Source organism: Hydra vulgaris, chromosome 06, assembly GCF_038396675.1.
Source record: "Hydra vulgaris chromosome 06, alternate assembly HydraT2T_AEP".
NCBI classification, from domain to species: domain Eukaryota; kingdom Metazoa; phylum Cnidaria; class Hydrozoa; order Anthoathecata; family Hydridae; genus Hydra; species Hydra vulgaris.
The window spans coordinates 31,538,582-31,563,496 of record NC_088925.1 but is presented as its reverse complement, the minus strand read 5'-3'; the positions used below and the strand labels follow the sequence as shown (position 1 = coordinate 31,563,496).

Sequence of the window (24,915 nt, the reverse complement as noted above, 5' to 3'; positions counted from 1 at the left end):
ATCAGTTAGAGCATTCAGGTTATGAGTCTGAGTCTTTTTGATGTAATTTATTATAGAATATTTGATTATGTGTTATTTAGTAAGTTATAGTGAAAGTAGCAGCTAGTCTAAAAAATTTTTATTTTAAATAACTTTTTAAATAAATAAATAACTCTGAAACTTAAAATTTTTGCTACGCACTTTTCTTTATACTATCTTATCTGAGATTAAATTTCCTTAACCAGCATATTGGTTGAGAAAAATAAAGCTAAATATTTTGAAGCCAAGATCTCGATTAGTTTTAATACCAGCTCATAAAAATTATTACGTCGTGATTTCTACTTTCCCCCTTCCCCTATAATTTCACTTTTTTTTTTTTTCTTTTTTCTTTCAATTTAACCAAACATTTCACCCTACTAACTTTACATATATGCCATATATTTGTTGTAAAGATTAATTGTAAGTAATAATACGAGCTGGGGGTTGAAAGGGAAGATAAGATTCTTAAAAAAAAAAGAAGATAATAATATATAAACTATAAAACATTTACTTGGATTTACTTGTGTTATTAGAGATGGGCATTTTTTTATCGTAAAGATAGATTAATGGTTAGTATTAATACAAACAATGGCGTTGAACTGCAAAATGAAACGTTTAAAATACCTACTTAAAAAAGCAGCAAAATTCATCCTTATCTTCAATGCTAACGGTACTTATCGAAGAATATTTTTCAGGTTTATACAATAAGTTTTTGTTTTTTTTTCTTTTTATTCTTTTATTCTCCTAATACATGACTTTTGAATCAATTAATTTTATTATTAATTCGTTGTTTACTATTTTGTCGGTACCTTTTTTACTATTTAAATTTTACAATTACTTTTTTCACTGAAATATGTATTTTATAATTCATGCAATAATTAGGAAGATCACTGTTATATACATACTTTATATTCAATATAAAATAATAATATTTAATCCATCTGTTGATATAGGAATTGATTTTGTGACTGTAATGACTAATAAAGTTGTATTGGCAGAAATTACAAATAATATTTATCTATCTAGGTACTGTGAAACTAATACAAGATCTAGTGGAAACTATCGTCAGTATAGTTCTTACCTTCCATCTTTTTTGCATAATAGACCACGGCAATTTGTAAAGTATTGCTTGCAAAAAATCTCTCTATCACAACATATTGACTTATCTGGAGTTTTAGTTAGAGAACCTGGTAAGTTTACATGTGCGTCTTTTACAAACTTTGAGTTTTATCATTTAATCTTTGGTGTTTCTGTTACTTTACAAAAAGCTTGAAAATATTTTTGAAGAACCTAATTTTAACTATAATTCAGTTCTACTGTTACGGTTTGATTGGAATAAGGTTAAAAGCAGTTTTTTAGAAAAGGCAGCTATGAAGTCATTAACATTTTGCAAAGCATACGTTAGTAAACCAGGTATTATAAGAGATGATAGAAGTGAGCTTGCAGAATTAGTTGTCACGTACTTATCCCCTATAACATATAAAGCAAGAATATCTGGTGTTATTCATCATGCAAGATTTTTAGGAAAAGCAATTTATTATCTAAAGCTTCGGCTTTTATTCAATCAACTTACGTTTGTTCAGGAAAATGATAAACTGAAAACTGAAATTAAGCTTATTACAGAATTTATTGTTTGCTTTTATGCAAAATGGTATCTCCAATCTGAGGATGTCATCAAAGCTCCTTTTCTTGACATTACAGCCATACATCAAATGCATCTGTACAAGAAGGTATGTACAAACCCAATAGCTGTCGATGCTGTATTAGAGTCTCAGTATAAACACTGTTGGTATTTGGATTCAACAATGATACCTTTAGCTTTGCTAGATGATGAGTTAGCATCAGAGGAGAAGGCAAAAATTGCATCAGCAATGATATGCCTAGCTCTGACTATTATAATCCTGAGAATAAAGATATCAAGGAAATTTATAAAATGAATAGAAAAATTAGGAAAAAACCACCATCCTTGTCTGCCTTGGTTGATTTTTTTTCTTACCTGATTTTTGACATGATTGGGTTTGATAAGCAACGAGTTCAAGACTGGCTTTCACTTCCACCAAACTATTGGCATACTCAGTCATGCTTCAAAAGTTTTCAAAAATATGTGGAAACTTTGATTTTTGTAAATGACCATTCAGAACGGTCAATAGGTATGATGGGGCAGTATATTCATAGATATTCTGATGAAACTAAAAAGCACAACAGATTGCTAACTGTGGACAAAGTTCGATCTGTATTCAGATCACAAGAACAAAAATCCGGTACAATTTCAAAGATTAAGTTTAATGATGGACTTGGTGTGATGCGAAAAAAGATAAAGAGTTAAACTTGATTATTATTAGATTTGTAAATTTTTTTTCTGTTATAAAACTTGAATTTAAATTTATAATTTTATTTATTCTTGCTCATTTTGATTTTTCAATATAGATAAATAGTGTTTTTTTCAATGTAGATAAACAACATTGCTGAGGTCACAACCAACAACTGTTCATTCTTTCTGGCAAAATGAAGTTGGTTGCTCCCTCTGGTATGTCTTGGGAATAGTTAGAGAGGCCTTGTGTGTATATGTTAATACACACAAGGCTTATAAATATATATATATAATATATATATATATATATATATATATATATATATATATATATATATATATATATATATATATATATATATATATATAACTAACTTTAGCTACAAAAATTCTGATTTTCATGATTTTCAAAACCACCAAACATAGCCTCTTGAGAAGTAAAAAAAAAACCATATATTTTTAAACAAAAATATAGGCCTATATACATATAGCAGAAAAAAAAAATTTGAAAAAAAAAACATTACCCCTCCCTCAAGGCGCCCGAAAATTACCACTTTTCGGTCAATTTTCCCCTAAATTTTTAACTTGAGGGGGGGGGGGGAAAGTGATCGGACAGCGCTCAAACTTTGCGAGGCTCATTTTTTATACATTTGCCCCAAATTTAGGGGGTATGGTTTTTTAGATTTGAAAATTCACTTTTTTTGAAACCCCTAATATATATATATATATATATATATATATATATATATATATATATATATATATATATATATATATATATATATATATATATATATATATATATATATATATAGACACACACACATATATACATTTACACACACACACACACACACACACACACACAAATATATGTATGCATTTATATATATACACACAAACACATATATATATATATATAATATATGTATATATATGTGTTTGAACAATATTATAATATTAAAAACAAACTTCTTTAGATTTTATATGCTTAATAAATTCATAAACAAAAATTATGCAACTAAGACGACAAGCTACTACACTAGCTGAGGCAGTGTACAAAGTTTTCTGACTAATTTTTTTGATAAAATATTTGAAATATTTAATTCATTTTTTGAGGAACAATAATAACCAATAAACAAAGTAAAACTTTAAATAATCAAAATATAAACTATTTTTAAGATTTTGATGTTTGGACAATTTCATATAAATTCTTGCGACAATTACAACTTGAAAAAAAAAAGATTTGTATTCAGTTACCCCGCTATTCAAAGTAACCCCAGTTTACAGCACTTCGAAATTAAAATCGGCAAAACAATTTTATTCCAAAGGCGCTCGATAGGTAATACAAAGTTGATTAAAGTTTGTTTGATAAAAAGGTTTATTTAAAAAGTCATTATTTCTCAAAATATATTTACTGATTGGTTTAAAAGGAAAAAGATCTTTGAAGACGGGTAAGGATAAGTTATTTATCCACATATATACAAAATATAAAATATTAAATACATTTGACTCGTATATATTCAGAATTCTCATTTCAGTAAAATAATGCTTCGAATGAGAGAAGCGATTTGCAAAATTGGTTATACGGATCGCGCGTTTCTGACGGAGATAAAGACATTGCAACATTTTGTAACAAAATCTCTTTTTTATTTCCTTTTGATCGATAAAGATTTGAGGTAATTTTGATGGGAGAATCGCTTATTTGTATTCGAATAAAATAAAACCCATTTTGTTTTATTAATATTCAAGGTTAAATTAATACACTTGAACCAATTAGATATATATCTGAGTTCTTCGGAGTTTATTCTGAAATTGTAAATAGGAACTATTATTCTTTGTGACAAGGTGTATGTTACAAAAAGTTATTGTATCAGGAAGTTGCTTTTTTGGAAAACTAATGATATAAATTCTCTTTCGAAAAATGTTTTTGATGTTATGATAATTTGTGATACAAGTTATGTTTGATGGTTCTAAATTTCTTTTGAAAATGTTGTGAAAACTTGTAAACAAATAAATTTGTAATTTTTATTTGATCATGTTCATTTAATTTTAGAATCAGTAAAAGAGTCAAATAGCAAAGCAAAGGCAATTATATTAGGTGCATGACATGAAGTTTTTAAATTAATTAAACACTAGATTGTTATATATCATTAGAAAGGTTTTTAATTCAGTATTTTAAAGGTGAAAAAGTATGTCACCCTGGTACTCAAAAGAAACGAAATTATATAAAAACTTCAAAAATAATAATCGATTTACATAAAAAAAACTTGTATAAAAAAATTATATTAAAAAAACTTAAAAATATTGACTTTTTTTATTTTTATCTTAAAAACAATAGTTTTTAGGCGATTATATCTTAAAAAAAATTTATGTAAATTGATTATTATTTTTGAAGTTTTTACATAATTTCGCTTCTTTTGAGTACCAGGTTGACATACTTTAGATGATAGGGACCTGTCAAATTTTTAACGGTCTTGAGGCACCCCAAAAAACATTTTTTATTCAAAAAAATTTTAAACCCAGTGTTTTTGTATTATATAGAATACATTTAGTTAAATGCAGCAGACTGTTTTTAAAAAAGTTATTTTTTGAACCACTCTAATACATACTATACATACACCTATCAATAAGTGTATATAGAATCAGCTAAATGAACCTATATAAACTTATTAATAAGTATATTTATAATTGTTAATAGCTACATTCCTGAATCCTCTGTTATCCCTTCTGCCACCAGGAGGTTTGTATTTAAATTGAGGCAGGTCTTTACCCCCATTCTGGGCATATGCGGATGGCCCTTTTTGATTTGGGCCCAGGGTGGCTTCGGCGCCAAACTAAGAAATCACTCCTAGACAAGCCTATATTAAAAAAAAATAAATTAAATTAGTGTTTGAAAAATGAAAAACAAAAATTAAAACACAGTAAAAGACTTACCAAGGAGGTCTTGGTTTTCACTCTGGGTGCCAGATGGCAGTGATGACGTGGATGAAGCTGGTAAATTTTAATTTTTAAAATTTTTAATATGAAATAAGTTTAATAAAAATTATAAAAAATAGTGTTTATTTAGTAAAAAACCATTTGAAAAAACAAATTTACAACATCATTAAGATATATCTACCAAATTCCTCCTTTTTGCATCTCTTACCTCCTTTAGTGTCTCTGTAATAGAAAGTAAGAAATACCTTTTATACTGTCGCTTCAAGACAACTTGCACAGCATCAAGACAAGCAGAAGTCATTTTTTTTAGCTGGTTATCAATGAAGCTAATATGAGTGTTAGTGGTTAGCAATGGAGCATATATTGATTTTAAAATGTTAGAGGGCAAGAGTATTCCCCAAAAAATCTGTTCTTCTGCAAAACTGAGCAAAGCTGGATTAGATTTACAATTTGTAATTATTAGCAAAACTTTTTTCGCTGACTACCAGAAGCATATCAAAAGTTGCATCCTCAGCTAAAACATAAAACTTTTCATTCAAGACTCAGTAGGGAGTTTTCCAAACAATGCAAGTACGCACATTTCTTTTATGGCAGTTTTGTTGCAAAATGCCCCTCTTAGAATTGCTTGCAAACTTTTACGCTTTACTGTTCCAACAATGAGGAAATGTTTAAACTCACTGTAATGCTTCTTAAAAATGAAACAAGTATGAAAAAGAATATGAGCCGATTCCCACGATATCTAGGAATAACACTTCGTAGTAGATCGTTTTCATCTAAACAATTTACAAATCCTTTTGGATCACTTTCATTTTTACGAAGCAAGTCTTTGACGTCTATAAACCTCATTTTGTTCATGGCTAAAACAATTTTAACTGCCATACGATCATTTTCAAATAATTAACAACTCTCACACTCAAGAGACTGTTATGCTGAGAGACATGAAACTGGAATTGTGTCAAGAGGATGCAAATGACAGTTCATTCAAATTCTTGCCCCAGGTTACACAAACATTGCTTATTGTAAGATGGTTGAATGCAACTCTGTCTGACATTGTGTTAGATATATTTTCAATAATCAAGTTACGACATTCATCAAAGCTACTTTGGTAAAAATTTGAATAAACAAATGCAATATAATCAATTCAAGGGCATATACGACTTTCATAATCAAATGCTGTTCCTCCTGGTAACTGATTTAGAGCAAACACAAGACATTTATAATTAGGTGTTAAGTTAATGCTATTAATGTGCGCACTTTCTTTGTGTTGTAGCATCAAACTCAAGAGTAGGATTATTATTATGCATAGTCCACTCTGCTACTTGCAAATCTGAAATACTGCCAAGTTCACGAGCTCTTTGCTCAACAGTACTTATATGAGGAATATTATTAAAAATAACACCCATATAATGCCCTATTTTGCTCATAAGATATGGAATGTTACCAGTTGGTATATTACACAACAACATATTATAAATTATTATTCTTATTTGTAATGAATATGTTTTTTCATCTTCTGGCATAATTACATTTCTATCCTCCTTAATTTGGAGCAAATCATTCTCCAAACTAGCAATTACCCTGTTACTAGTCAAAATAGCAGCATTATGCTTAGTTTTAAGTTGCCTTATATGTTTAGTTAAAATATATGTTTAAAATATATGTTTAGTTATATCTCATTCGCTATAACCTGCAGATGTTGATGTCCACTAGTTAAAGGAGATAAAACATTTGGATTGGTATATGAAACATCTGAGGAGCTTGATGATAATACAATATTAGGAAAACTTGATATATGGGTGAAAAAAGGTTTATTGAAAAATTCCAAAAAACGCTTACTTCCCTCAGCCCTGTTAAAGTTTCTAGCCCAATTCAATGATTTATTTATGAGACTCCTAACCTGATTTTTATATGTTTCTATTTTTAAATGTTTAGTGACTTGTTGAGATGTTTTGAGAAACGAATCACTATTTTTTGTAAGTAATAAAAATGTCCATTTCTACAAACTGATTTACACTCTGTTTTAGATTCAATGCCTTTTTGCGACAATTCAAAATTAGCAGTTAAATACTTTTTGCATTCACCATAAAACAAAAACTTCGATTTTGGCCCCATGATAGCAGAAAAAAAAAGTTTAATTTTTATAAAGAAAAAAATAATATATTTAAATAATGGTAAATATAATGACATTACAATTGTTAACTACATTACAACTATTTAGTACTATTAAATAATCTATATCCAACATCATTATTGTTATTACTCGTACATTCGATCGTATGCTTTTTTCCCAATGAAATCAGGCACGTAGTAAGAAAAAAGGTTTCTAAAGGTGAGAGAATATATTAGAAAAATGAACCAGCATTCCTTTGATATATATTTGATGTCCAAATAACAGTAAAGTTTAAATAGTTGGAGTATAGTATTAACGTGTCTGAGTATGCTTTTTTTTTCAATGAAATTTGGCAGGTAGTAAGAAAAAAGGTTTTGAAAGTTGAGAGAATATATTAGAAAAATGGATCAGCAATCCTTTGATATAAACTTGATGTCCAAATAACAACAAATCTTTACCTAAATAGAACTCTTTTGCAGGACCGTACCAAGGAGGGGGGCCAGCCGGGCCGCGGCCTGAGGCGCCAAAATTGGGAGGGCGCAAATTTTAATAAATTAAAAAAACAATAATCCGTTTATGAAACAAATTTTCACGATTTCACTGCTGTTGATAAAAAAATTAATTAAAATTCCGCCTCTTGACACATACTCCTAAATTTTAAAGCTCATTTACTGAACAAAAGAGCGCCCTTTAACACTAACATACCTTTGATAACTTTTGAACATTATGATTCTATTATAAATTGAACCATAAAATTATCTGGTTCTGAATTTAAGAAGAAAAGAAAACAGCGCCAAGAAAGTGACGAGAAACTACAAAACTGTTTCAAAAAGTGGTTTGTAACAAACTTAGTGGAAAAATAAATTATTTCAGAGGAAATTTGTATTGAAGTTAATGACAATTCAACAGATCCTATAATTGACTTAAGTTCAGATCATTATTTGGAATCAATTGAAGAGGAGATTTTCATCAGCCAAAGTTAAGAAGAATTTTGCACAACTGAGTCAGAACCAACAAGGGAAGATGGAAATGCCCAGCTTTCAGGCCCAGCTGAAATGGACAAGAATGAACTTCATTCAGAAATCTCAGAAATTCCAGAGGCCTCGGAAGAAAATTTTCAACACAGGGATCCAGCAACATGGTCTAAAATAACGGACAAAACAAGATCCTTTTTGATTGAGCATGGACCAGAGCAAGACAGAAGAGAATTTTTCCCAAACACGCTGCGTAATTTTGCAACAGAATGCGACACTTCAGCTCAAAATAGTATGAAAAAATTCATCCCAATGGTAAAAAATTTGTTTGCACTTGGCTGCTGTACAGTCACAAAAAAGATTCTTTATTTTGTTTTTGCTGTTTGTTACTTTCAACAACAAAAACCAATAATTTCTCAGAAATTTCCAAAGGGTTTTGTGACTGGAAAAAACTAAACCCAAGAATTCCTGAGCATGAAAACAGCAATGAACACCAAAGATGCTATTCTGATTGGAAAACTCTTAAAAAAAACATCAAGGAAGGAAAGACCCTGGATTCTGATCTGCAGAAAGTTATCAGTGGAGAGATAAAAAAGTGGAGAGACATCTTGAAAGTGATTGTTGATGCAATTTTGTTCTGTGCCAAGAACAATCTTGTCCTTTGGGGAACAACTTAAGACATCGGTCAACAAAACAGTGGCATTTTCTGAGCTTATTGAATTGATTAGCCATTATTATCCTTTAGTGGCTGAACACATTGCGTCCGTTAAAGAAAAAAAAACTACAACATCCTACTTTTCTCCTCGAATTCAAAATGAACTGATTGAGTTACTTGGGCAGAAAGTCAGGAACGAAATTTTGCCAAACATCAAAGAAGCTAAATACTACTCTGTTCTGTTTGACTGCACTCCAGATGCCTCCCACAAAGAGCAGATGACTCAGATAATCAGGTATGTCCACATCAGTGATGAAACCTGCACAATTAAGAAAAGCTTAATGGACTTCATTGAATCTCACCAAAAAACCGGAAAAGGTCTTGCAACAGAGATAACTGAAAAATTGGAGAAGGATGGTCTGAACATTTCCAATTGCCGAGGCCAAGGCTATAACAATGGAGCCAATATGTCTGGAAAATACAATGGCGTCAAAGCTTACATGCATTCTCTTAATGAGTCAGCAAGGTTTATTCCATGCGCAGCTTTCACTTTAAATCTTATTGGTGTTCATGCTGCCGAGGTTTCCCCACATATGATTAAGATTTTTTTGGAAAGGTTCAAGCCATCTTTAACTTTTTTTCAAGCTCCACGTCAAGATGGAAAAAACTGATGAAAACGTTGACCATCTCATTAAAGGGAAACAGTGACACAAGATGATCTGCCAAAAAAGAAGCAATCACACCATTGCACAGACAAATCAAAGGCGTTCTTCAAGTTTTGGAATCCGTTATCCACAATCCCATGACAAATGCTGTCACAGTTAGCAGTGCAAAAGAACTTCTCATTCAAATTGATTTCAGTTTTTTATTTTTGTTGGATTTCTGGTGTCAAATTCTTTCTCTAATTGACCCGGAAAACAAACTGCTTCAGTCAAAAACCATTTCAATTGACATTGCCGCAAAAAAAATGAAAGGATTGAAGGCTTCCATTCAGAATCTTTGAGATGTTGGGGTGGACAACATTATCAAAGATGCCACAAAAAAAGCTAACCAGAGCGGAATTGATGGTGGCTTTCCAATCAAGAGGAAGCGCAAAGTGAAGCGGATGGCACTTTATGAAGGTGAAAATGACTCTCACCTTCTCACAGCAGAAACAGAATTCGGATCTCAGTGTAAACTTGTGTTTGACAGTATTATTACACAAATTGAGTGGCGGTTAGTGGCTATGTCTGCTGTATCCTCTGATTTTGACTTCCTCAGTGGGCATTCACTCTCTAAAAGTTCAGTGGATAAACTCAAGAAAAAAGCTGTAAATTTATCTCAAACTTACAAGGCAGATTTAGATTCTTCCGATTTCCTGTCAGAAATGGCAAGCTTTAAATATCAAGCTGCCGCAATGATGGACAACTTTGAAAAATCTAGCCCAATCGACATTTTGCAGCTCATTCATAAATATTCTTTGACCGATGCTTATCCCAGCACGGCAATTGCTATTCGCACCTTCCTCACCATACCAGTCACAGTTGCTACGTGTGAGAGAAGTTTCAGTAAACTTAAGCTCATAAAAAACTATATGAGGTCAACAATGGGCCAAGAACGTTTGTTTAGTTTAGCTATAATTTCAATTGAAAATGAAGTGGCACACAACATTGATTTTGATGATGTCATTAGTGAATTTGTCTTAAGAAAAGCCAGAAAAGTGACATTGAACTAAATTTTGTGCAACCTTAATGACAAATTTTACTTATAAAATCATTTTTTTCGTTTAATTTTCTTTTTTTTTTTGCCCTAGGCGCAAAATTGGCTCGGTACGGCCCTGCTTTTTGTTGTTTGACTTTTGTCCGCATAATCAAAAACATACAAAATAATGGACTCAAAAAGCAATTTTTTTTCTAATAATACTTACAATGTTCTTCTTAATCACCCTGAAACTTCTATTTTTCCAACGTTAACAAGACTAGTGATTTTATTAAACTTGCAGTCACATAATGGAAAACTTTTAATCTAAAAAGTGTGGGCATATATTTTAAGTTCAATAATGATCAAAAGCTTCCTCAGAGATCTAAATGATAAACAAAGAAAATTTGTTTTGGATTTTTGGGATACAGCATTATGCATGAAAAAAAAATCAGAAATTAGGCATAAAATATCAACACGTCACAAGGCATTTCACAAGTTATACACGTGATTTCACAAGTTATACACGTGATTTCACAAGTTATACACGTGATTTCACAAGTTATGCACGTGAAGAAATAGTCTAGCTCATTAAAACGCCATTAAGAGAAACACTTTTGTTACAAATATGTTATGTTAGGAAAATTTGTTACAGAACTACTTGAAACAGAATTTAGAAGTTTAAGAAAAGTATCTTTAGACATTTTTTAAATGTGCTTCGAAACCAAAGAACTCTCTTGTTTACATTAACGTGTATTTTGAAATTGTGAATTCAATACTTTTATGCTTTAATGCATTACTTAATTAAAATTGAGTGTATCACAATATACTTTCCTTTATCAGCTTATAAAAAACCACGAAAGCTTTCTACACCAAAATCAAACAAAGAACTATGTATTTTTTTAAACAAAGAACGACCATATTAAGTTTGTCTTGTTAGGTTGATATTTATTCATTGACACTTTTGTTTTTATTATTTACTGAGAGTTGTTAATTGTATCGTTGTTAATTGAACCCGTCATTTCGAAAAGGGCACAAGTCCATTTATTCAAACTTTTCAGGATCAACAAAAATAAGTTTTTTAGAGAAAAAGTCTATGGTGCTAAAGAAACTAAATATATGAGTAGATAAAAAAAAAGCATACAAAATTTTTCAGAGTTTTATTTATTATAAAAAACCAACATATAATACATATATCTTTAATTTAAATTTATGGACTTATGCCTTTTTCAAAACGAACACTTTGTTATATATAAAAATCACAAGATTATCAAGATAGTAATGATTTATTATTACATTAAAACAATTATTGTTAGTTAATCATCACTTATTTCCTGGAATTCATTGTTTGTCGAAGTTGTTGGCCATGCAAAAAGCTCTGTATAGAAGTTTTTATACTCTTCTATTGAATATGGAATATATTTTTCTATTTTTTTCAAATCTGATATTTTTTTCATTGATTGGCAATTTTCCAGCATATGCAGGAGTACTACTTAATGGTAAGGTCGGTCTTGTACCCATCCTTTGTAATAGCTGGAAATTATAACTGACTAAGGAATCTATGGATTCACGTGTTATCACTAAACCTGGTGTGGTCTTAGAGAACGTGAAATGTGACACTTTTGAAATACCAAATGTTACTTTTTTGTCCTTGGCTACTCCTCTTCCATAGGAATCTACAGATAACACAACTTTCTTATAATAATTTGGCCACCATTTTTTTACATCAATAATATCTTCAGTTTTAGGCCTTCTAATTTCAAATTTTTCATTTGCCGCAGCTATAAGATTTTCATACTCTGTTGGTGTGTAAATCTGGTCATTTTTTCGAATGTCGCTTTGCTGTTCCAAACATTCTATCGTTTGGCAAGAATGAGTGACCTCTTTTTGGTATGTAATATTGTATCTCATTTATATTGCTGCCTAGTTCAGCTACCAGTGATAAAAGTATGTAAATCATTGCATGATTTCTATTTTGGCCTGCACAACCATCAGAAAATAGGTGCAGTTCTTTGGCTTCGTTGACAATGTTTTTTTAAATATAATCCAGCACAAAGGTAATAAAATAGTGATTTACCAGTTTTAAAATCGTATATGCAAAACTCATACAGCCATAGTTGACGTAGGTAAAATATTTCCTGGACAGGGATATGTGGAAGTGGCAAATTTTGCATAAAATGAAATGCAATCCCATACACATTTGGATTATTTTTGCACTTAGTTTCAACTTCCTGTATTTTTTTGTAAAATTTGTTTGCTTGTCTTTTGTGGATCTCAATATTTGCTTGATAGATTCTTTTTGCATTGTCATTAAGGTGTGGGTTTTTTAGTTTAATTTTTAACTCTTCACACAGTCCAAAAACATCAACTTGCTTTGTACCAAAGGATAAACTAAAATTTTCTTGGAAATATTTAAGGTAAAACTTATATTTAACAGGATGATCTGGATATTTTTGTTCGTATAATGTGTGCATAATTTTCACATTGAGTTTTTCATCCAAATAATAAGATGATGCATCTTTACTATAGTAGTGCACATATTTAATAGGAAAGGATTCAATATGCTCACATACTTTTGTTAATGTATCACCAGGTAATGCTTTGCATCGTGATCCCTGGGATTTACCTCTGTGATCCATAGGCTGCTCTTTTTTTTTTAAGCAAATGCATAAACGTCTAACTTGTTTCATAGAAATTCCATGCATACTGCAAAAAGCTTTCTTGCATACTTTTTTTCTCACACCTTCAATGTTAGTGTGATAAATAAAGGAAAATTCTTTTTTCTTAGGTTTTTCAGATCTAAACCGTCTTCTCTCTATTTCTTTCTTTTCAATCAATGACTGCAAGTACGTGTCTAGGGCATTTTTACTATCAAATTTATTAACAAACTGAATTGTACTTTTCATAACATCTTCAGATACAAGCTCCATACATTTTGAACTACATCTGTAAAAAAAGAAAATTATTGAGGTAATATTACAATAATTAAATATCAAGATATTTTACCTCCAATCATTGGTGGTAAAACATGAGTAAATAAACAAAAATTTGAGAACAAATACAGTATATATTATATATTATAGAACAAAAAACTAACCTGCAAGAAGCACCCGTCTGTCTTGGTGCCACATCATTTCCTTTGTGGTTTTTATAAGCTTCTCCTGCAATTTTGGCTTTTTTTATTTTTTCATGTTTGTAATTTTCACTATTCCTTATACCGGACACTCTTTTTCTAGATGTATATGCATTTTCTGCAAGCTCACGATTTTCCATTTTTGTAACAAATAAAGTGAGATTACGTCACTTCATCGCGCTTCGTTTCACTTGAAAAAGACATAAGTCCGGAACTTGTGCCATTTTTGATCAGACTTTAATTTTCATTTTCATTTAAAGTTGACTTGTGGTATATGAAAATGTGCCTCCTTAGAAGAAAATATGTAAAACACTTTAATAAAAAAAATAGCATTAAAAAGTGAAATTTGAAAAAAGTGTGACTTGTGCCCTTTTCGAAATGACGGGTTCAATTGTAATATGCATGAAGTTTGCTATTTTTTGATATTTAAAAGCATTCCTTATTTATTTAAAGCAATGCATTTTTATTGAAAAGTTTAGTTACTTAAGTTCTATTTTTTATTTGATTTAAAATCTTTTTTTCATTAATTGACAAAAAATTTATTGTAATGAAGTAATGAATTGTTATGAAGTAATGAAGTTTATTATTAAATATATGAAAATATTTATAAATTGTTTTCATAAACTTATATAAATCGTTATTATTTTTTTTACTATGCGTCTATTTTAATTTTCAGGTATTTTATAAAGTAAGCCGTTAAATAAAGCATAATGTGTTTTAAAACAAATTTTAATTAAATAAAAAAATTGAATTTAAATTAAATTTGTTGTTTCCATTTTCAAATATCAACCTCCAATTTTTTTGCAGACCAAAACATTTTAACAACCACAAATATTTTGTTGATTTAAATATATAAATTTATATGATAATGTTTTGTGTATTATTTGGGATAAATACATTGACTGTCAATAGGAGTTCCAAGAACTAAATGTAAATACATCGACCGAGGATAAGAGTTCGGTAAGGGTTTTAGTAATGATTAAAATTCATAAAAGACAAGTAAACTATCATTTCGTTAAAAAGTATTCGGTTTAACTAGATGGTTTTAACGTCGCGTAAATCAAGTAACTTTCTTCCGCTTTAAACGGACGGGAGAAGAAAGCAGTGGTAGGGGACCTCATGTATCACTATAAGCCACTGTACATCCAAGGCTGGCGCGAATAGTGCGTGGTACCCTCTCCCTACCCCCTATCAATGAATTTTATTTCATTATGTCTGCAAATTTAGCTCTTTTAGACCTGCAAATCAGCATATGTAGATCATATAGTGATATATATGTATTTATTTGCGCAGTGGTAGAGCACCACGGCTGCAGAAGCCGCAGAAACGTAAGATTCGTGGTTCAAACCCCATCTCTGAGTAAGAACTTCCTATTAAATGGTCTTCCGCGGTGCTTTGTGATAAGTTTGTCAGAATTTTCGAAAATGTGGAGAGAACAGAGAAGGAGCGATTATTACTGATTTCAGATTTTTCCCTTTCTTTAAAAATAGGAATAGTTTTTGCAATTTTAATTGTTCTGGGAATAATCCTTGATGGATAGAAGCCCTAAAGATTTTAAAAAGAACAACTTTATGTTGTTCAAAGCAATCTATAACTACGTTTCCATTAATTAAATCTGCTTTAATTGCTTTATTTTTTTAAACAGATTTGAAGACTCTTTCAAACTCATCAAATATTAATTCGGAAGATAACTCATCTGAACAAATGCAATTATCCAGGGGTTCTAGATAATCAGGAAACAAAGATTTGGTCTTAGTGATTTTTCAGACAGTGTTGGTCCTATATAAGTGAATTATTTTTTAATTTCTTGAGCTATAGTTTTTGGTTCATATAAACTTTTTTTATCGACTCTAACCATAGCAGGAAACCCGAGGCATATTTTGAAACCTTATACAAGCTTAGAACAGGCAGAAATATGAGCAATCTGATTCGCTGATTTTGAAAGAGAGGCAAGTGCGCCTTTGTTGAAAAATATAATTAAAATCAAAACAACCAGGTTTTCGAAATAAATTTCAAAGTAATGATAAACTAAGTTTATCAATACAAGTCTTGTGTTACTATCAACTCAAGGTATTAATTTTATTTTAGTACTCCTCAAAGCGTTTAAAAATGTCAAAAAAACAAAGTTTATATGCAGTTGTACGAGACTACTGGTGAAGCGCTTTTGCATACAAAGATTATAAGCAGTTTTACCAGACTGCTGCTAGTAGTGATGGTGAAGAACTTTTTTTATAAATTGATTTATATGTTAATTATAAAGAGTTAAACATTAGAGTTTTTAAACAAGGAAAAATTGTACTGATTGCAAAACTAGCTTACATGTTCCATGTCAATATATAAGCTCTGAGGAGATTTTGTTTTTATGTTTTGCTTCAACCGTAGTTTTGAGGACATTAAATGCAAGAAAAAGTATTAAAGTCAAAAAAGTTAATCAAATAACAGCGGATTATAGCATCAAAAAATGCAAATAATTGTGGCATTTTTTTAAATGTAATAATTGAAAAAAAAAATTAAAAAAAAACTAAACTAAGTGGTTAGAATTAAATGTCTTAATGTAAAAAGAGTAATGAAGAAAAGACATTAAAATTATCAAAAAAAAAGAACAAAATTAGTTACCATGCTATAAGTATTTTCGTTATTATAAAATGCGTTTTGTATGTATAAACTCTTGAAATATTTAACTTGAATTTGTATGTGTGCAATTTTGCAAGATTTCTTAATGCGCTTCTTGTCAAATGTATTCTTGTCCATGTTTTATAAAGCATGCTCGATATAAAGTTTAAATGCAGTTGCACCAGACTACTGTTAAAATACTTAAAGTTCGCAAAATATAAATTTTGAATCTTGAAAAAGTTGCTGTTTAACCTAAATTTTTAGAAGAATGATAAGGAGTATGTCAATATTTTTCTTTACTTAACTTTAATAAAACATAATCCTTAAACCTTCAAACGCTTTGTGAAAAATTAAAAAAAAGTTTGACAGGTTATCTTCACTTATATATAAATAGGATGAAAACTAGATATTAATAATCTATTGAAGAATTTAACAAAAAAAGTGATATTTGTTTTTCTACTAAACAGTTTTTTTGTACAGTTCCCGATAAGCGATATTACGAGCTAGCAAAGAGTATTGAAGTCAAAAAAACCGAATGAAGGTGGATTATGGCAACCGAATAAGTTGGATTATGGCAACCGAATGAAGGTGAATTATGGCAACCGAATGAAGGTGGATTATGGCAACCGAATGAAGGTGGATTACGGCAATTATTGTAATAAAAAAAACTTTATTAAAACAAGCTTTTACATTTGAAGAAGCAAGTTTTCAAAAAAAATTTAATAATATAACTTCATAATAAAACATGACATGCTTCTATTTTTATATTATTATACAAGAGATATTCACAGAAATTCAAAAAAAGCACACTTGATTTTATTGGTTATACTAAACAATTTTTTCAACATTTTTTTCTCGCTAAATGGTAAGATTGATGGGAACTTAGTTTGAAAAAAATTATACAAAGTTAATAATATTCTATTGATATTATAAGGTAATTTTAAAACTGTTGAAAAACCTATCGTATGAGAAATCACAGCATAGTCAAGTTTTACCATCTGGTCAATACAATGGTTTTTTTTTTTATATTTTAGAGTTATAAAAACCGTTTGGAAAACAAACGAAATTTCTTAAATATTTTTTTCTTAAGAAAGTATTATGAAAATCACGAATGTTTTGCCAAGTTTTGTTAAAGTATTAATACTATGTTGTACAAAATTGAATAGAAAAATCATACTTTTTTTGTTATTATTACTCGATTTTTTATCAAATTAATTTCGCTTTTATTATTCAATACATTTTTTGACATAAGTTTTGATTTAAACATACGCGAAAAAGACTCTCTTTCAAAATCAGCGAATCAGATTGTGCATATCTCTGCCGATTCTGAAGTTCAGAATCTGAACCTGTATAGGGTTTCAAAATATGAAAACCGGAGCATGATTTTTTTTTGTTGCCAATAATTTCTTTCTGGTAATGTTCTAAATTGGATTACAAACTATCTAAGTAATTGCAAGCAATATATCTACTTGATTCAAATTGGCATAGAAATTTGCTTGATATAACATGTGGAGTACCCCAGGGATCAATATTAGGACCTTTACTATTTCTTATTTACATCAATGATCTCTATAAAGCCTCAAACTTAATGACCATTATGTTCGCAGATGACACTAATCTGTTATTATCTCACAACAATGTAAATTATCTATTTAAAAACATGAACAATGAACTAATTAAAATCTCTGATTGGTTCAAGACAAATAAATTATCTCTCAATATTGATAAAACCAAATGGATTTTCTTCCACCCTCATTTCAAAAAACACTTACTGCCAAATGACATGCCTTTTCTTTTTATTGACAATATTCTAATAAAACAAGTAAGCTTTACCAAATTTTTAGGTGTTTATATTGATGAAAATCTCTCATGGAAAAAACACATAGAAAATTTGGGCAATAAAATATCCAAAAGTATTGGAATATTATATAAAACAAGAAATATCTTAAATAAGCACACCTTAACACAACTGTATCATTCATTTATCCATTGCCACATAAACTATGCAAATGTTGCGTGGGGTAGTACAAATAAAAGTAAACTTGAACCTCTATATTGTCAACAAAAACATGTTGCACGCCTTATTAATTTTAGGGATCGTTTTACCCATGCCAAGCCTCTCCTAATTGATATGAATGTTTTTAGTATCTACAAGCTGAATATTTTCAATGTTCTTTGTTTCATGTATAAATGTAAAAACAGTTTATCTCCTAAACCCTTTCAAAATTTATTTACTTTGAAAGAAAAGAACAAATATATCTTAAGAAATGATAAAGTTATTCGACAACCTTCTTACCATACAAATTTTGGAAAGTTTTGTACCTCGTTTTGTGGAGCTTTTCTTTAGAATAAAATAATTTTAAAAAATTTTGATATTTTTAAGAAATGTTGTTATCCCTCCTTTAAACTGAAACTAAAAAATATTATATTTTCAATTGATGAAATATCTGTTTTTTTTTAATTTTGATTTTAAGTTTTCAAGAAAAATACTTTATTGTCAAAGTTATTATATATTGTAAACATATACTGTGTTCTTATGTATTAATTCTGTAAATTTTTTCTTTAATAATGTTATATAAAGTTTAGTGAAATATACTTTGTAAAATATATTGAGTATAAGTGTGTATATTTATGTGTATATATGTAAGTGTGTATGCACCTGTGTGTGCGTATACGTGTATGTGTATATATATATGTGTGTGCGTATGTATGTCTATGTGTATATGTCTGTGTGTATATGTATGTATGTATGTATGTATGTATGTATGTATGTATGTATGTATGTATGTATGTATGTATGTATGTATGTATGTATGTATGTATGTATGTATGTATGTATGTATGTATGTATGTATGTATGTATGTATGTATGTATGTATGTATGTATGTATGTATGTTTGTATGTATGTATGTATGTATGTATGTATGTATGTATGTATGTATGTATGTATGTATGTATGTATGTATGTATGTATGTATGTATGTATGTATGTATGTATGTATGTGTATATATGTATATATGAGTGTGTGTATGTATGCGTGTGTGCATGTATGTATTTATGTATGTATTTATGTATGTATTTATGTATGAATTTATGTATGTATGTGTGTATATATGTAATATGTACCTATTTGTTTTATTTGCATATGTCTATGTGTTTACTTGTGTTCATACAAATGTTCTATGTGCACATATGATGTTATGTATGTACATACACGTAAGTGACTAGTATGACCTTCAAAACTAACCTACTTGCCAAAAACGGCTGAAATTGTTCAAAATTGCTGCACGTGGGTAAAAGAAGAACTTTTACAAATCACCAAGTGGAAAATATTCATCATATGACAATAAAAATCTGGTAATTAAAAATTCAACAAGACAATCGTGATATACTAAACAATATACGACAAAGACAACCATGATATACTTAAAAACAAAAAAGAAAAAAAAGAAAGACTTAATCTATTCAATAATGTATTTGCAGAAAGTTTTACAACGGTTGAAGAAAATAATAATTTTAAAGAAAAATGAAAATTCATCAAGAAAATTGTGCTATACTGAAAAAAAGATGCAAATAAAATAAAATAAAAAAATCCAAAAAGTAATGATCCTAGTAAAGCCTTTCATATTTCAAGTTAATTTAAGAAAAACTTCAAATACTATAATTATTACCAATAAATTATGCGATAGTCGCATTGTATGAGTTTACATTAACTTTTATTGACGCGTCAAATTTTAGCGGTTCTCGTGACTAGAAAACTCAATTAAAATTGAATTAAAATAAAGAACGCGGAAACTCAAAGAAGACTGTAAGTCTTATTTGAGTTTCCGCGTTCTTTATTTTCATTATTTTAACATAATCTTTAATTTTAAATTTTTTAACTTTATATATTTGTATAAAAATTTTCATGTAATAAAAGAACAAAAAAAAAAATTTTTTTCGCTTGAAGCTGGTTTCGTTTTTCAAAAATTTATATACCGTATCATCGCCTAAGTTCGGTCACCAAGTAACTTCGGTCATTTAAGAAAAAATATTAAAAAAGCATGCGAAACTCAGGTTTTACAACATTTTTTTCTCAAATTGTCAAATTGTAATTAGTTCGTAAATATGAATCTATAAAAAAAAATAATAATGTTTATATGTAATATGCTGAAATAATTCCTTAGCCAAACAACAGTTTGAAAAAATACATACTATTAAAATCAAAAATAAGCAAATTATTAAAATAAATGATCATATTTAATCTTAGTATTATTAAAAATCACCAAATTAATTATATTTACAAAAAAAAATTATTAATTTTTGAAAATTAACTACTTTTTTTATAAAAATTAGTGAAATTTTGATATACTCTAACTTCGGTCATTCACGGATTAACAGCGAAGGAGACAATTAGCATTTAATGGATACACAACAACAACAATAACAACAAGATATTTATTTTCCTTTTTTAAATCATACAATAATATAATAATAATAATAATAACAATAATAATAAATAATAACAATAATAATAATAATAAATTTCATAACTTGATTTTAGTAAGTAAAAATAATTGCTTAATAAAAAACAAATAAAAAAAAAAAAATATATATATATATATATATTTATAAAAATGATAACAATGTAAAATAATATAATAATGAGTAAATTAATTATGAGTATTTAATAATAATAACTAAATGATTGATAAGGATGGTGTCACTCAAACAGAATTCTGATCAAAGGAGTGACACCAGTTTTTAAATATAATATGATTAATAATAAGCATACACACATAGAACGTACATAAATAAAGTAAACATATAAAAATCATACTTTGATGATAATAATAAAAAATAAACAAACAAGAAATTAATGATAATAGTTGTAGTAATCATAATTTAAAAAAAGAAGAGTATATTTTAAATATTTAGTGAAAATCGTGTCAATAAGTTAGAATAAAATTGTTCTCAGAATTTTTTTAAATTGATTATGTTTTAAATTAAGAAAAGTCGATAAAGGTGGTTGGAGTTGGAGTTTTTTGAATTCATTTACTATGCATACAAGACTCTTGTTCCATTCACAAATGCACTGATAGACAACAGAATGTTTACCATACTTCTGAGTAGTGTTTTTTTGCTAATTGAAAAAACCTTTTTAAATCAATTGAAAAATATATTTTTAATTTTATTTGCCAGTGGCGTAGCAAATGTGATAAAGACCAAAGTAACAAAATAGTTGACTAATTAGAATAAAAATTAAAAAAGCTACTACTTATATCTAAAAAGGCCATTTTTATGTGCTCCTTTCTGTTTTCTTTGGTGCCCCAAAAGACTTTTTTTTTATAAACCCGGGGCGACGCCCTCCTTAGTTAATGGTATTACCTGAATTTATATCATAATTTTACAATAAAACAACATTTAAAAATTAGTTTTCATTAATTGCGACGTTAAGTTTGTGAAACGTCATTAGTATTTATATATTGCGGCCGAACTTATGAAGTTATGAAGTATTGAAGTTCAGTCAAAGTGAAGTTATGAAGTATTGAAGTTCAGTCAAAGTGAAGTTATGAAGTATTGAAGTTCAGTCAAAGTTTTCATTATAAATTAGATATTGAGTGCTAGTTTATATTTTTCCTTTTTTTTTATTTTTACAATATCAATTATCAATATAATTTTCTCTATGTTTATTTATGCGTGATAAATAAATGTTAAAAGCTTAAGTGACCGAACTTAGGCAATATTAAATATAACTTGTTTTATTTTGGATGATGTTTTAAAACCTTTAGTAATCCAAGGTGTATTGATATTCTTAGTTGTTATTGTTATTTCTATGATTGGGAAATTAACTTCATAAACAGAAAAAAATGTTTTGAAAAAAGTTTCATAAATATTATTTGCGTTATCATTAAAATTTATATTTTTCCGATGCAGTAATGATAGTTGGTCTTTAAATAATTTAATATTAGTCTCATTATAAATGCGTTTTCTTATTACTTTTTTGGTATTAATGTTTCTTTCTGGGTTTATTTGATTAAGTTTCAGGAATAGAGGAAAATGATCTGATATATCAGTTTTTATGGTACCTATCTGTACATTATTATTGAAAATATCAGTAGTTATAATATTATCTATAAGAGTTGCTGTGTTTATTGTTACTCTAGAAGGTCGATTTATTTAAGTAACTGCCTCTGTTTCAAAAATTACATCATAAAAATTTTTAATTTTATGATCGTCATTTCTTAATTTTATGATCGTCAAAAATTCTTAATTTTATGATCGTCATTATAGAGAAAACAGTTCATATTTAAGTCTCCAACTATATAGTTTTCTTTTTTATTATTGGTTCCTTTTTTACTAATTTGTTCTAAGAAGATGCTCAGGATTTCGCTCACGACGTAAGGTGGCCAATAACAAGAGCAAAATGTTTTTAGTATAATTGTTTGTAATTTCAATTGTTACAATTTCTGTATTGCAGTCAGAAACGCTTAAATCATTTCTAAAACAATACTCAAAATTTTTGTGAACATAAATTAATACTCCACCGCCTCGCTTTTTTGTTTTTCTCTCCATAGAAATAATATTAAAATGAAGAATATAAAAATTACTATTTATTTCATCTAATGTGATCCAAGTTTCAGTTAAACAAATTATATCAAAAATGTGTTTAATTTCTTCCAACAGGTTTAGAAGTTTTTAAAATTGCATTTCAAACTTCTTAAATTGAGGTAGAGAATTACAATTTGATTATAATTATTTTCACGAGAGTTCTTAAAAAGTAACCTTTCTAGTTGGCTTGGAAAATAAAATACGAAACAGTTCGATAAAATGCTGCGATCAAAATTATTTTCAGGGTGTAGGTTTTCGTCTGAAGAAAAGAGATTTGTTTCATATAAATTAAAAAAAAGGAATTCAAAGTTATTAGTCATAGCCATGATAATAAATGGAAAAAAAAACAAAGGATTTTTCTTTAGGAGTGCTAGTTATTTTCTAAGATTGATTTTAGAATTATTTAGATATTTTAATTAATTAAATTTTTATTAAATAAATTAAGATAAATAATTTTGTCATATCTTACCGTTACATTTTCATCATTTGAGCGCTTTTGTTTAACCTCCGCAAATAACTTTTATAATACATATTTATATAATTATAAATAACAGATTATATTACAGTAGAATCTCTCTAATTCGAATTTTATGGGGAAAAATAAAAGTTCGAAATAGATAGATTTTCGAATTATAGAAAGTTGATTTTTATTAAACGCATTTCACGGTGACTTTGCATTTAATCGAATTATAGAGGTTTTCGAATTAAGGAGATTCGAATTAGAGAGATTGTACTCGACAGAATCTACTGCCCTGATAAAGTTGCCAAAAAAACAACATACACCAAATTTCTCGCCAACCCTATTTCCGACCACGAGTTCGTGTCAACAACTGTCAATTTTAGTAAAACTAGAAGAGGACCAGGATACTGGAAATTAAATTGTTCCCTATTGGATATAGAGGTGCATAGGCAAAAAATTGAACTCTTAATTCAAGATTGGCAAACTAAAAAACAGTCCTATAAGTCAATTTTAGAATGGTGGGATGACTGCAAACTTTTTGTAAGGGCTGAATTACAACACATTACGAAACAGGAAAGTGCGAAAAACAAAAAAAACATCAAAAGGATTGAAAACGAAATCCAACAGGAGCGATAAAACGCTAACCCAAATTTAGATAGCATCAAAGAAAAACGCGATCTCTTTTCTTGCTCCAGTTTCCTGGAGCGTTTATTCGCATGAAACAAAAACTAATCAAAGAAGGAAAGAAACCTTCAAAATTTTTGTATAATTTGGAAAAAACTCAACAGCGGAACAAGTCAATTACCAAAATTTGCAAGAATGGCGGCACATTGACAAGTGAACCTGGTGAAATACTCAATTCCCTGGTTTCTTATTATAAAAACATTAACATCTAATTTATGACTAAACTAATTTATGCAAAAACAGACAAAACTATGTCTTGTCACACATCACTAAACGTTTAAGTGATGATGAAAACCGAATTTTAAACACCCGCCTGACCAGCGCGGAACTAAAAGAAACTCTTTTTAAATTTGAAAAGGGAAGATATCCGGGTTATGACGGACTTCCAGCTGAATTTTACAAAACGTTTTGGCATATTTTAGAAAAAGATTTTGAAGAACTTACCTTTGAAATACTTTTTGTAGAGAAGCAAACCAGCCATTCTATGAAAAAAAAAAATAATAATAATTTCACTAATTCCAAAACAAGGAGATCTTAATGAATGCAAAAATTGGAGGCCCATATCCTTAATCGGCGCTGATTACAAAATAATCACAAAAGCGCTGGCCCTAAAACTTGCAAAAGTAATGGGGAAAATTATAAAACCAAATCAAACTTGTGGAATCCCTTTTTGTTGCCGAAGCTATTTGCTTTGGTGGTCAGCGCGGATAGCAGAATAGAAGGTTTCCCACTACCAGGAACACCGAA

The 24,915-nt window shown here is 28.9% G+C and overlaps 2 protein-coding genes across 2 annotated transcripts; one reads left to right on the top strand and one right to left on the bottom strand.

The window, feature by feature from the left end:
* Window positions 1-10,113: 10,113 nt before the first annotated feature.
* On the top strand, window positions 10,114-10,722 carry LOC136081328 (zinc finger MYM-type protein 1-like). The gene has a single exon (XM_065798638.1). It carries the CDS (start codon window positions 10,114-10,116, stop codon window positions 10,720-10,722), a length of 609 nt encoding a protein of 202 aa, XP_065654710.1.
* Window positions 10,723-11,904: 1,182 nt separating this feature from the next.
* On the bottom strand, window positions 11,905-13,984 carry LOC136081774 (uncharacterized). The gene is made up of 2 exons (XM_065799858.1): window positions 13,783-13,984; window positions 11,905-13,631 (listed from the first exon to the last, which is right to left on the bottom strand). The coding sequence occupies exons 1-2, from the start codon at window positions 13,956-13,958 to the stop codon at window positions 12,677-12,679; spliced, it is 1,131 nt and encodes a 376-aa protein (XP_065655930.1). The 5' UTR covers window positions 13,959-13,984; the 3' UTR covers window positions 11,905-12,676.
* Window positions 13,985-24,915: the final 10,931 nt, after the last annotated feature.

Excerpts from the sequence above, each read along its gene's own strand:
- LOC136081328 (XM_065798638.1), top strand. The coding sequence starts at position 10,114 with ATGGCACTTTATGAAGGTGAAAATGACTCTCACCTTCTCACAGCAGAA.
- LOC136081774 (XM_065799858.1), bottom strand. The coding sequence starts at position 13,958 with ATGGAAAATCGTGAGCTTGCAGAAAATGCATATACATCTAGAAAAAGA. Across the intron at positions 13,632-13,782 it reads CAGACGGGTGCTTCTTGCAG|ATGTAGTTCAAAATGTATGG; the intron begins GTTAGTTTTTTG and ends CTTTTTTTACAG.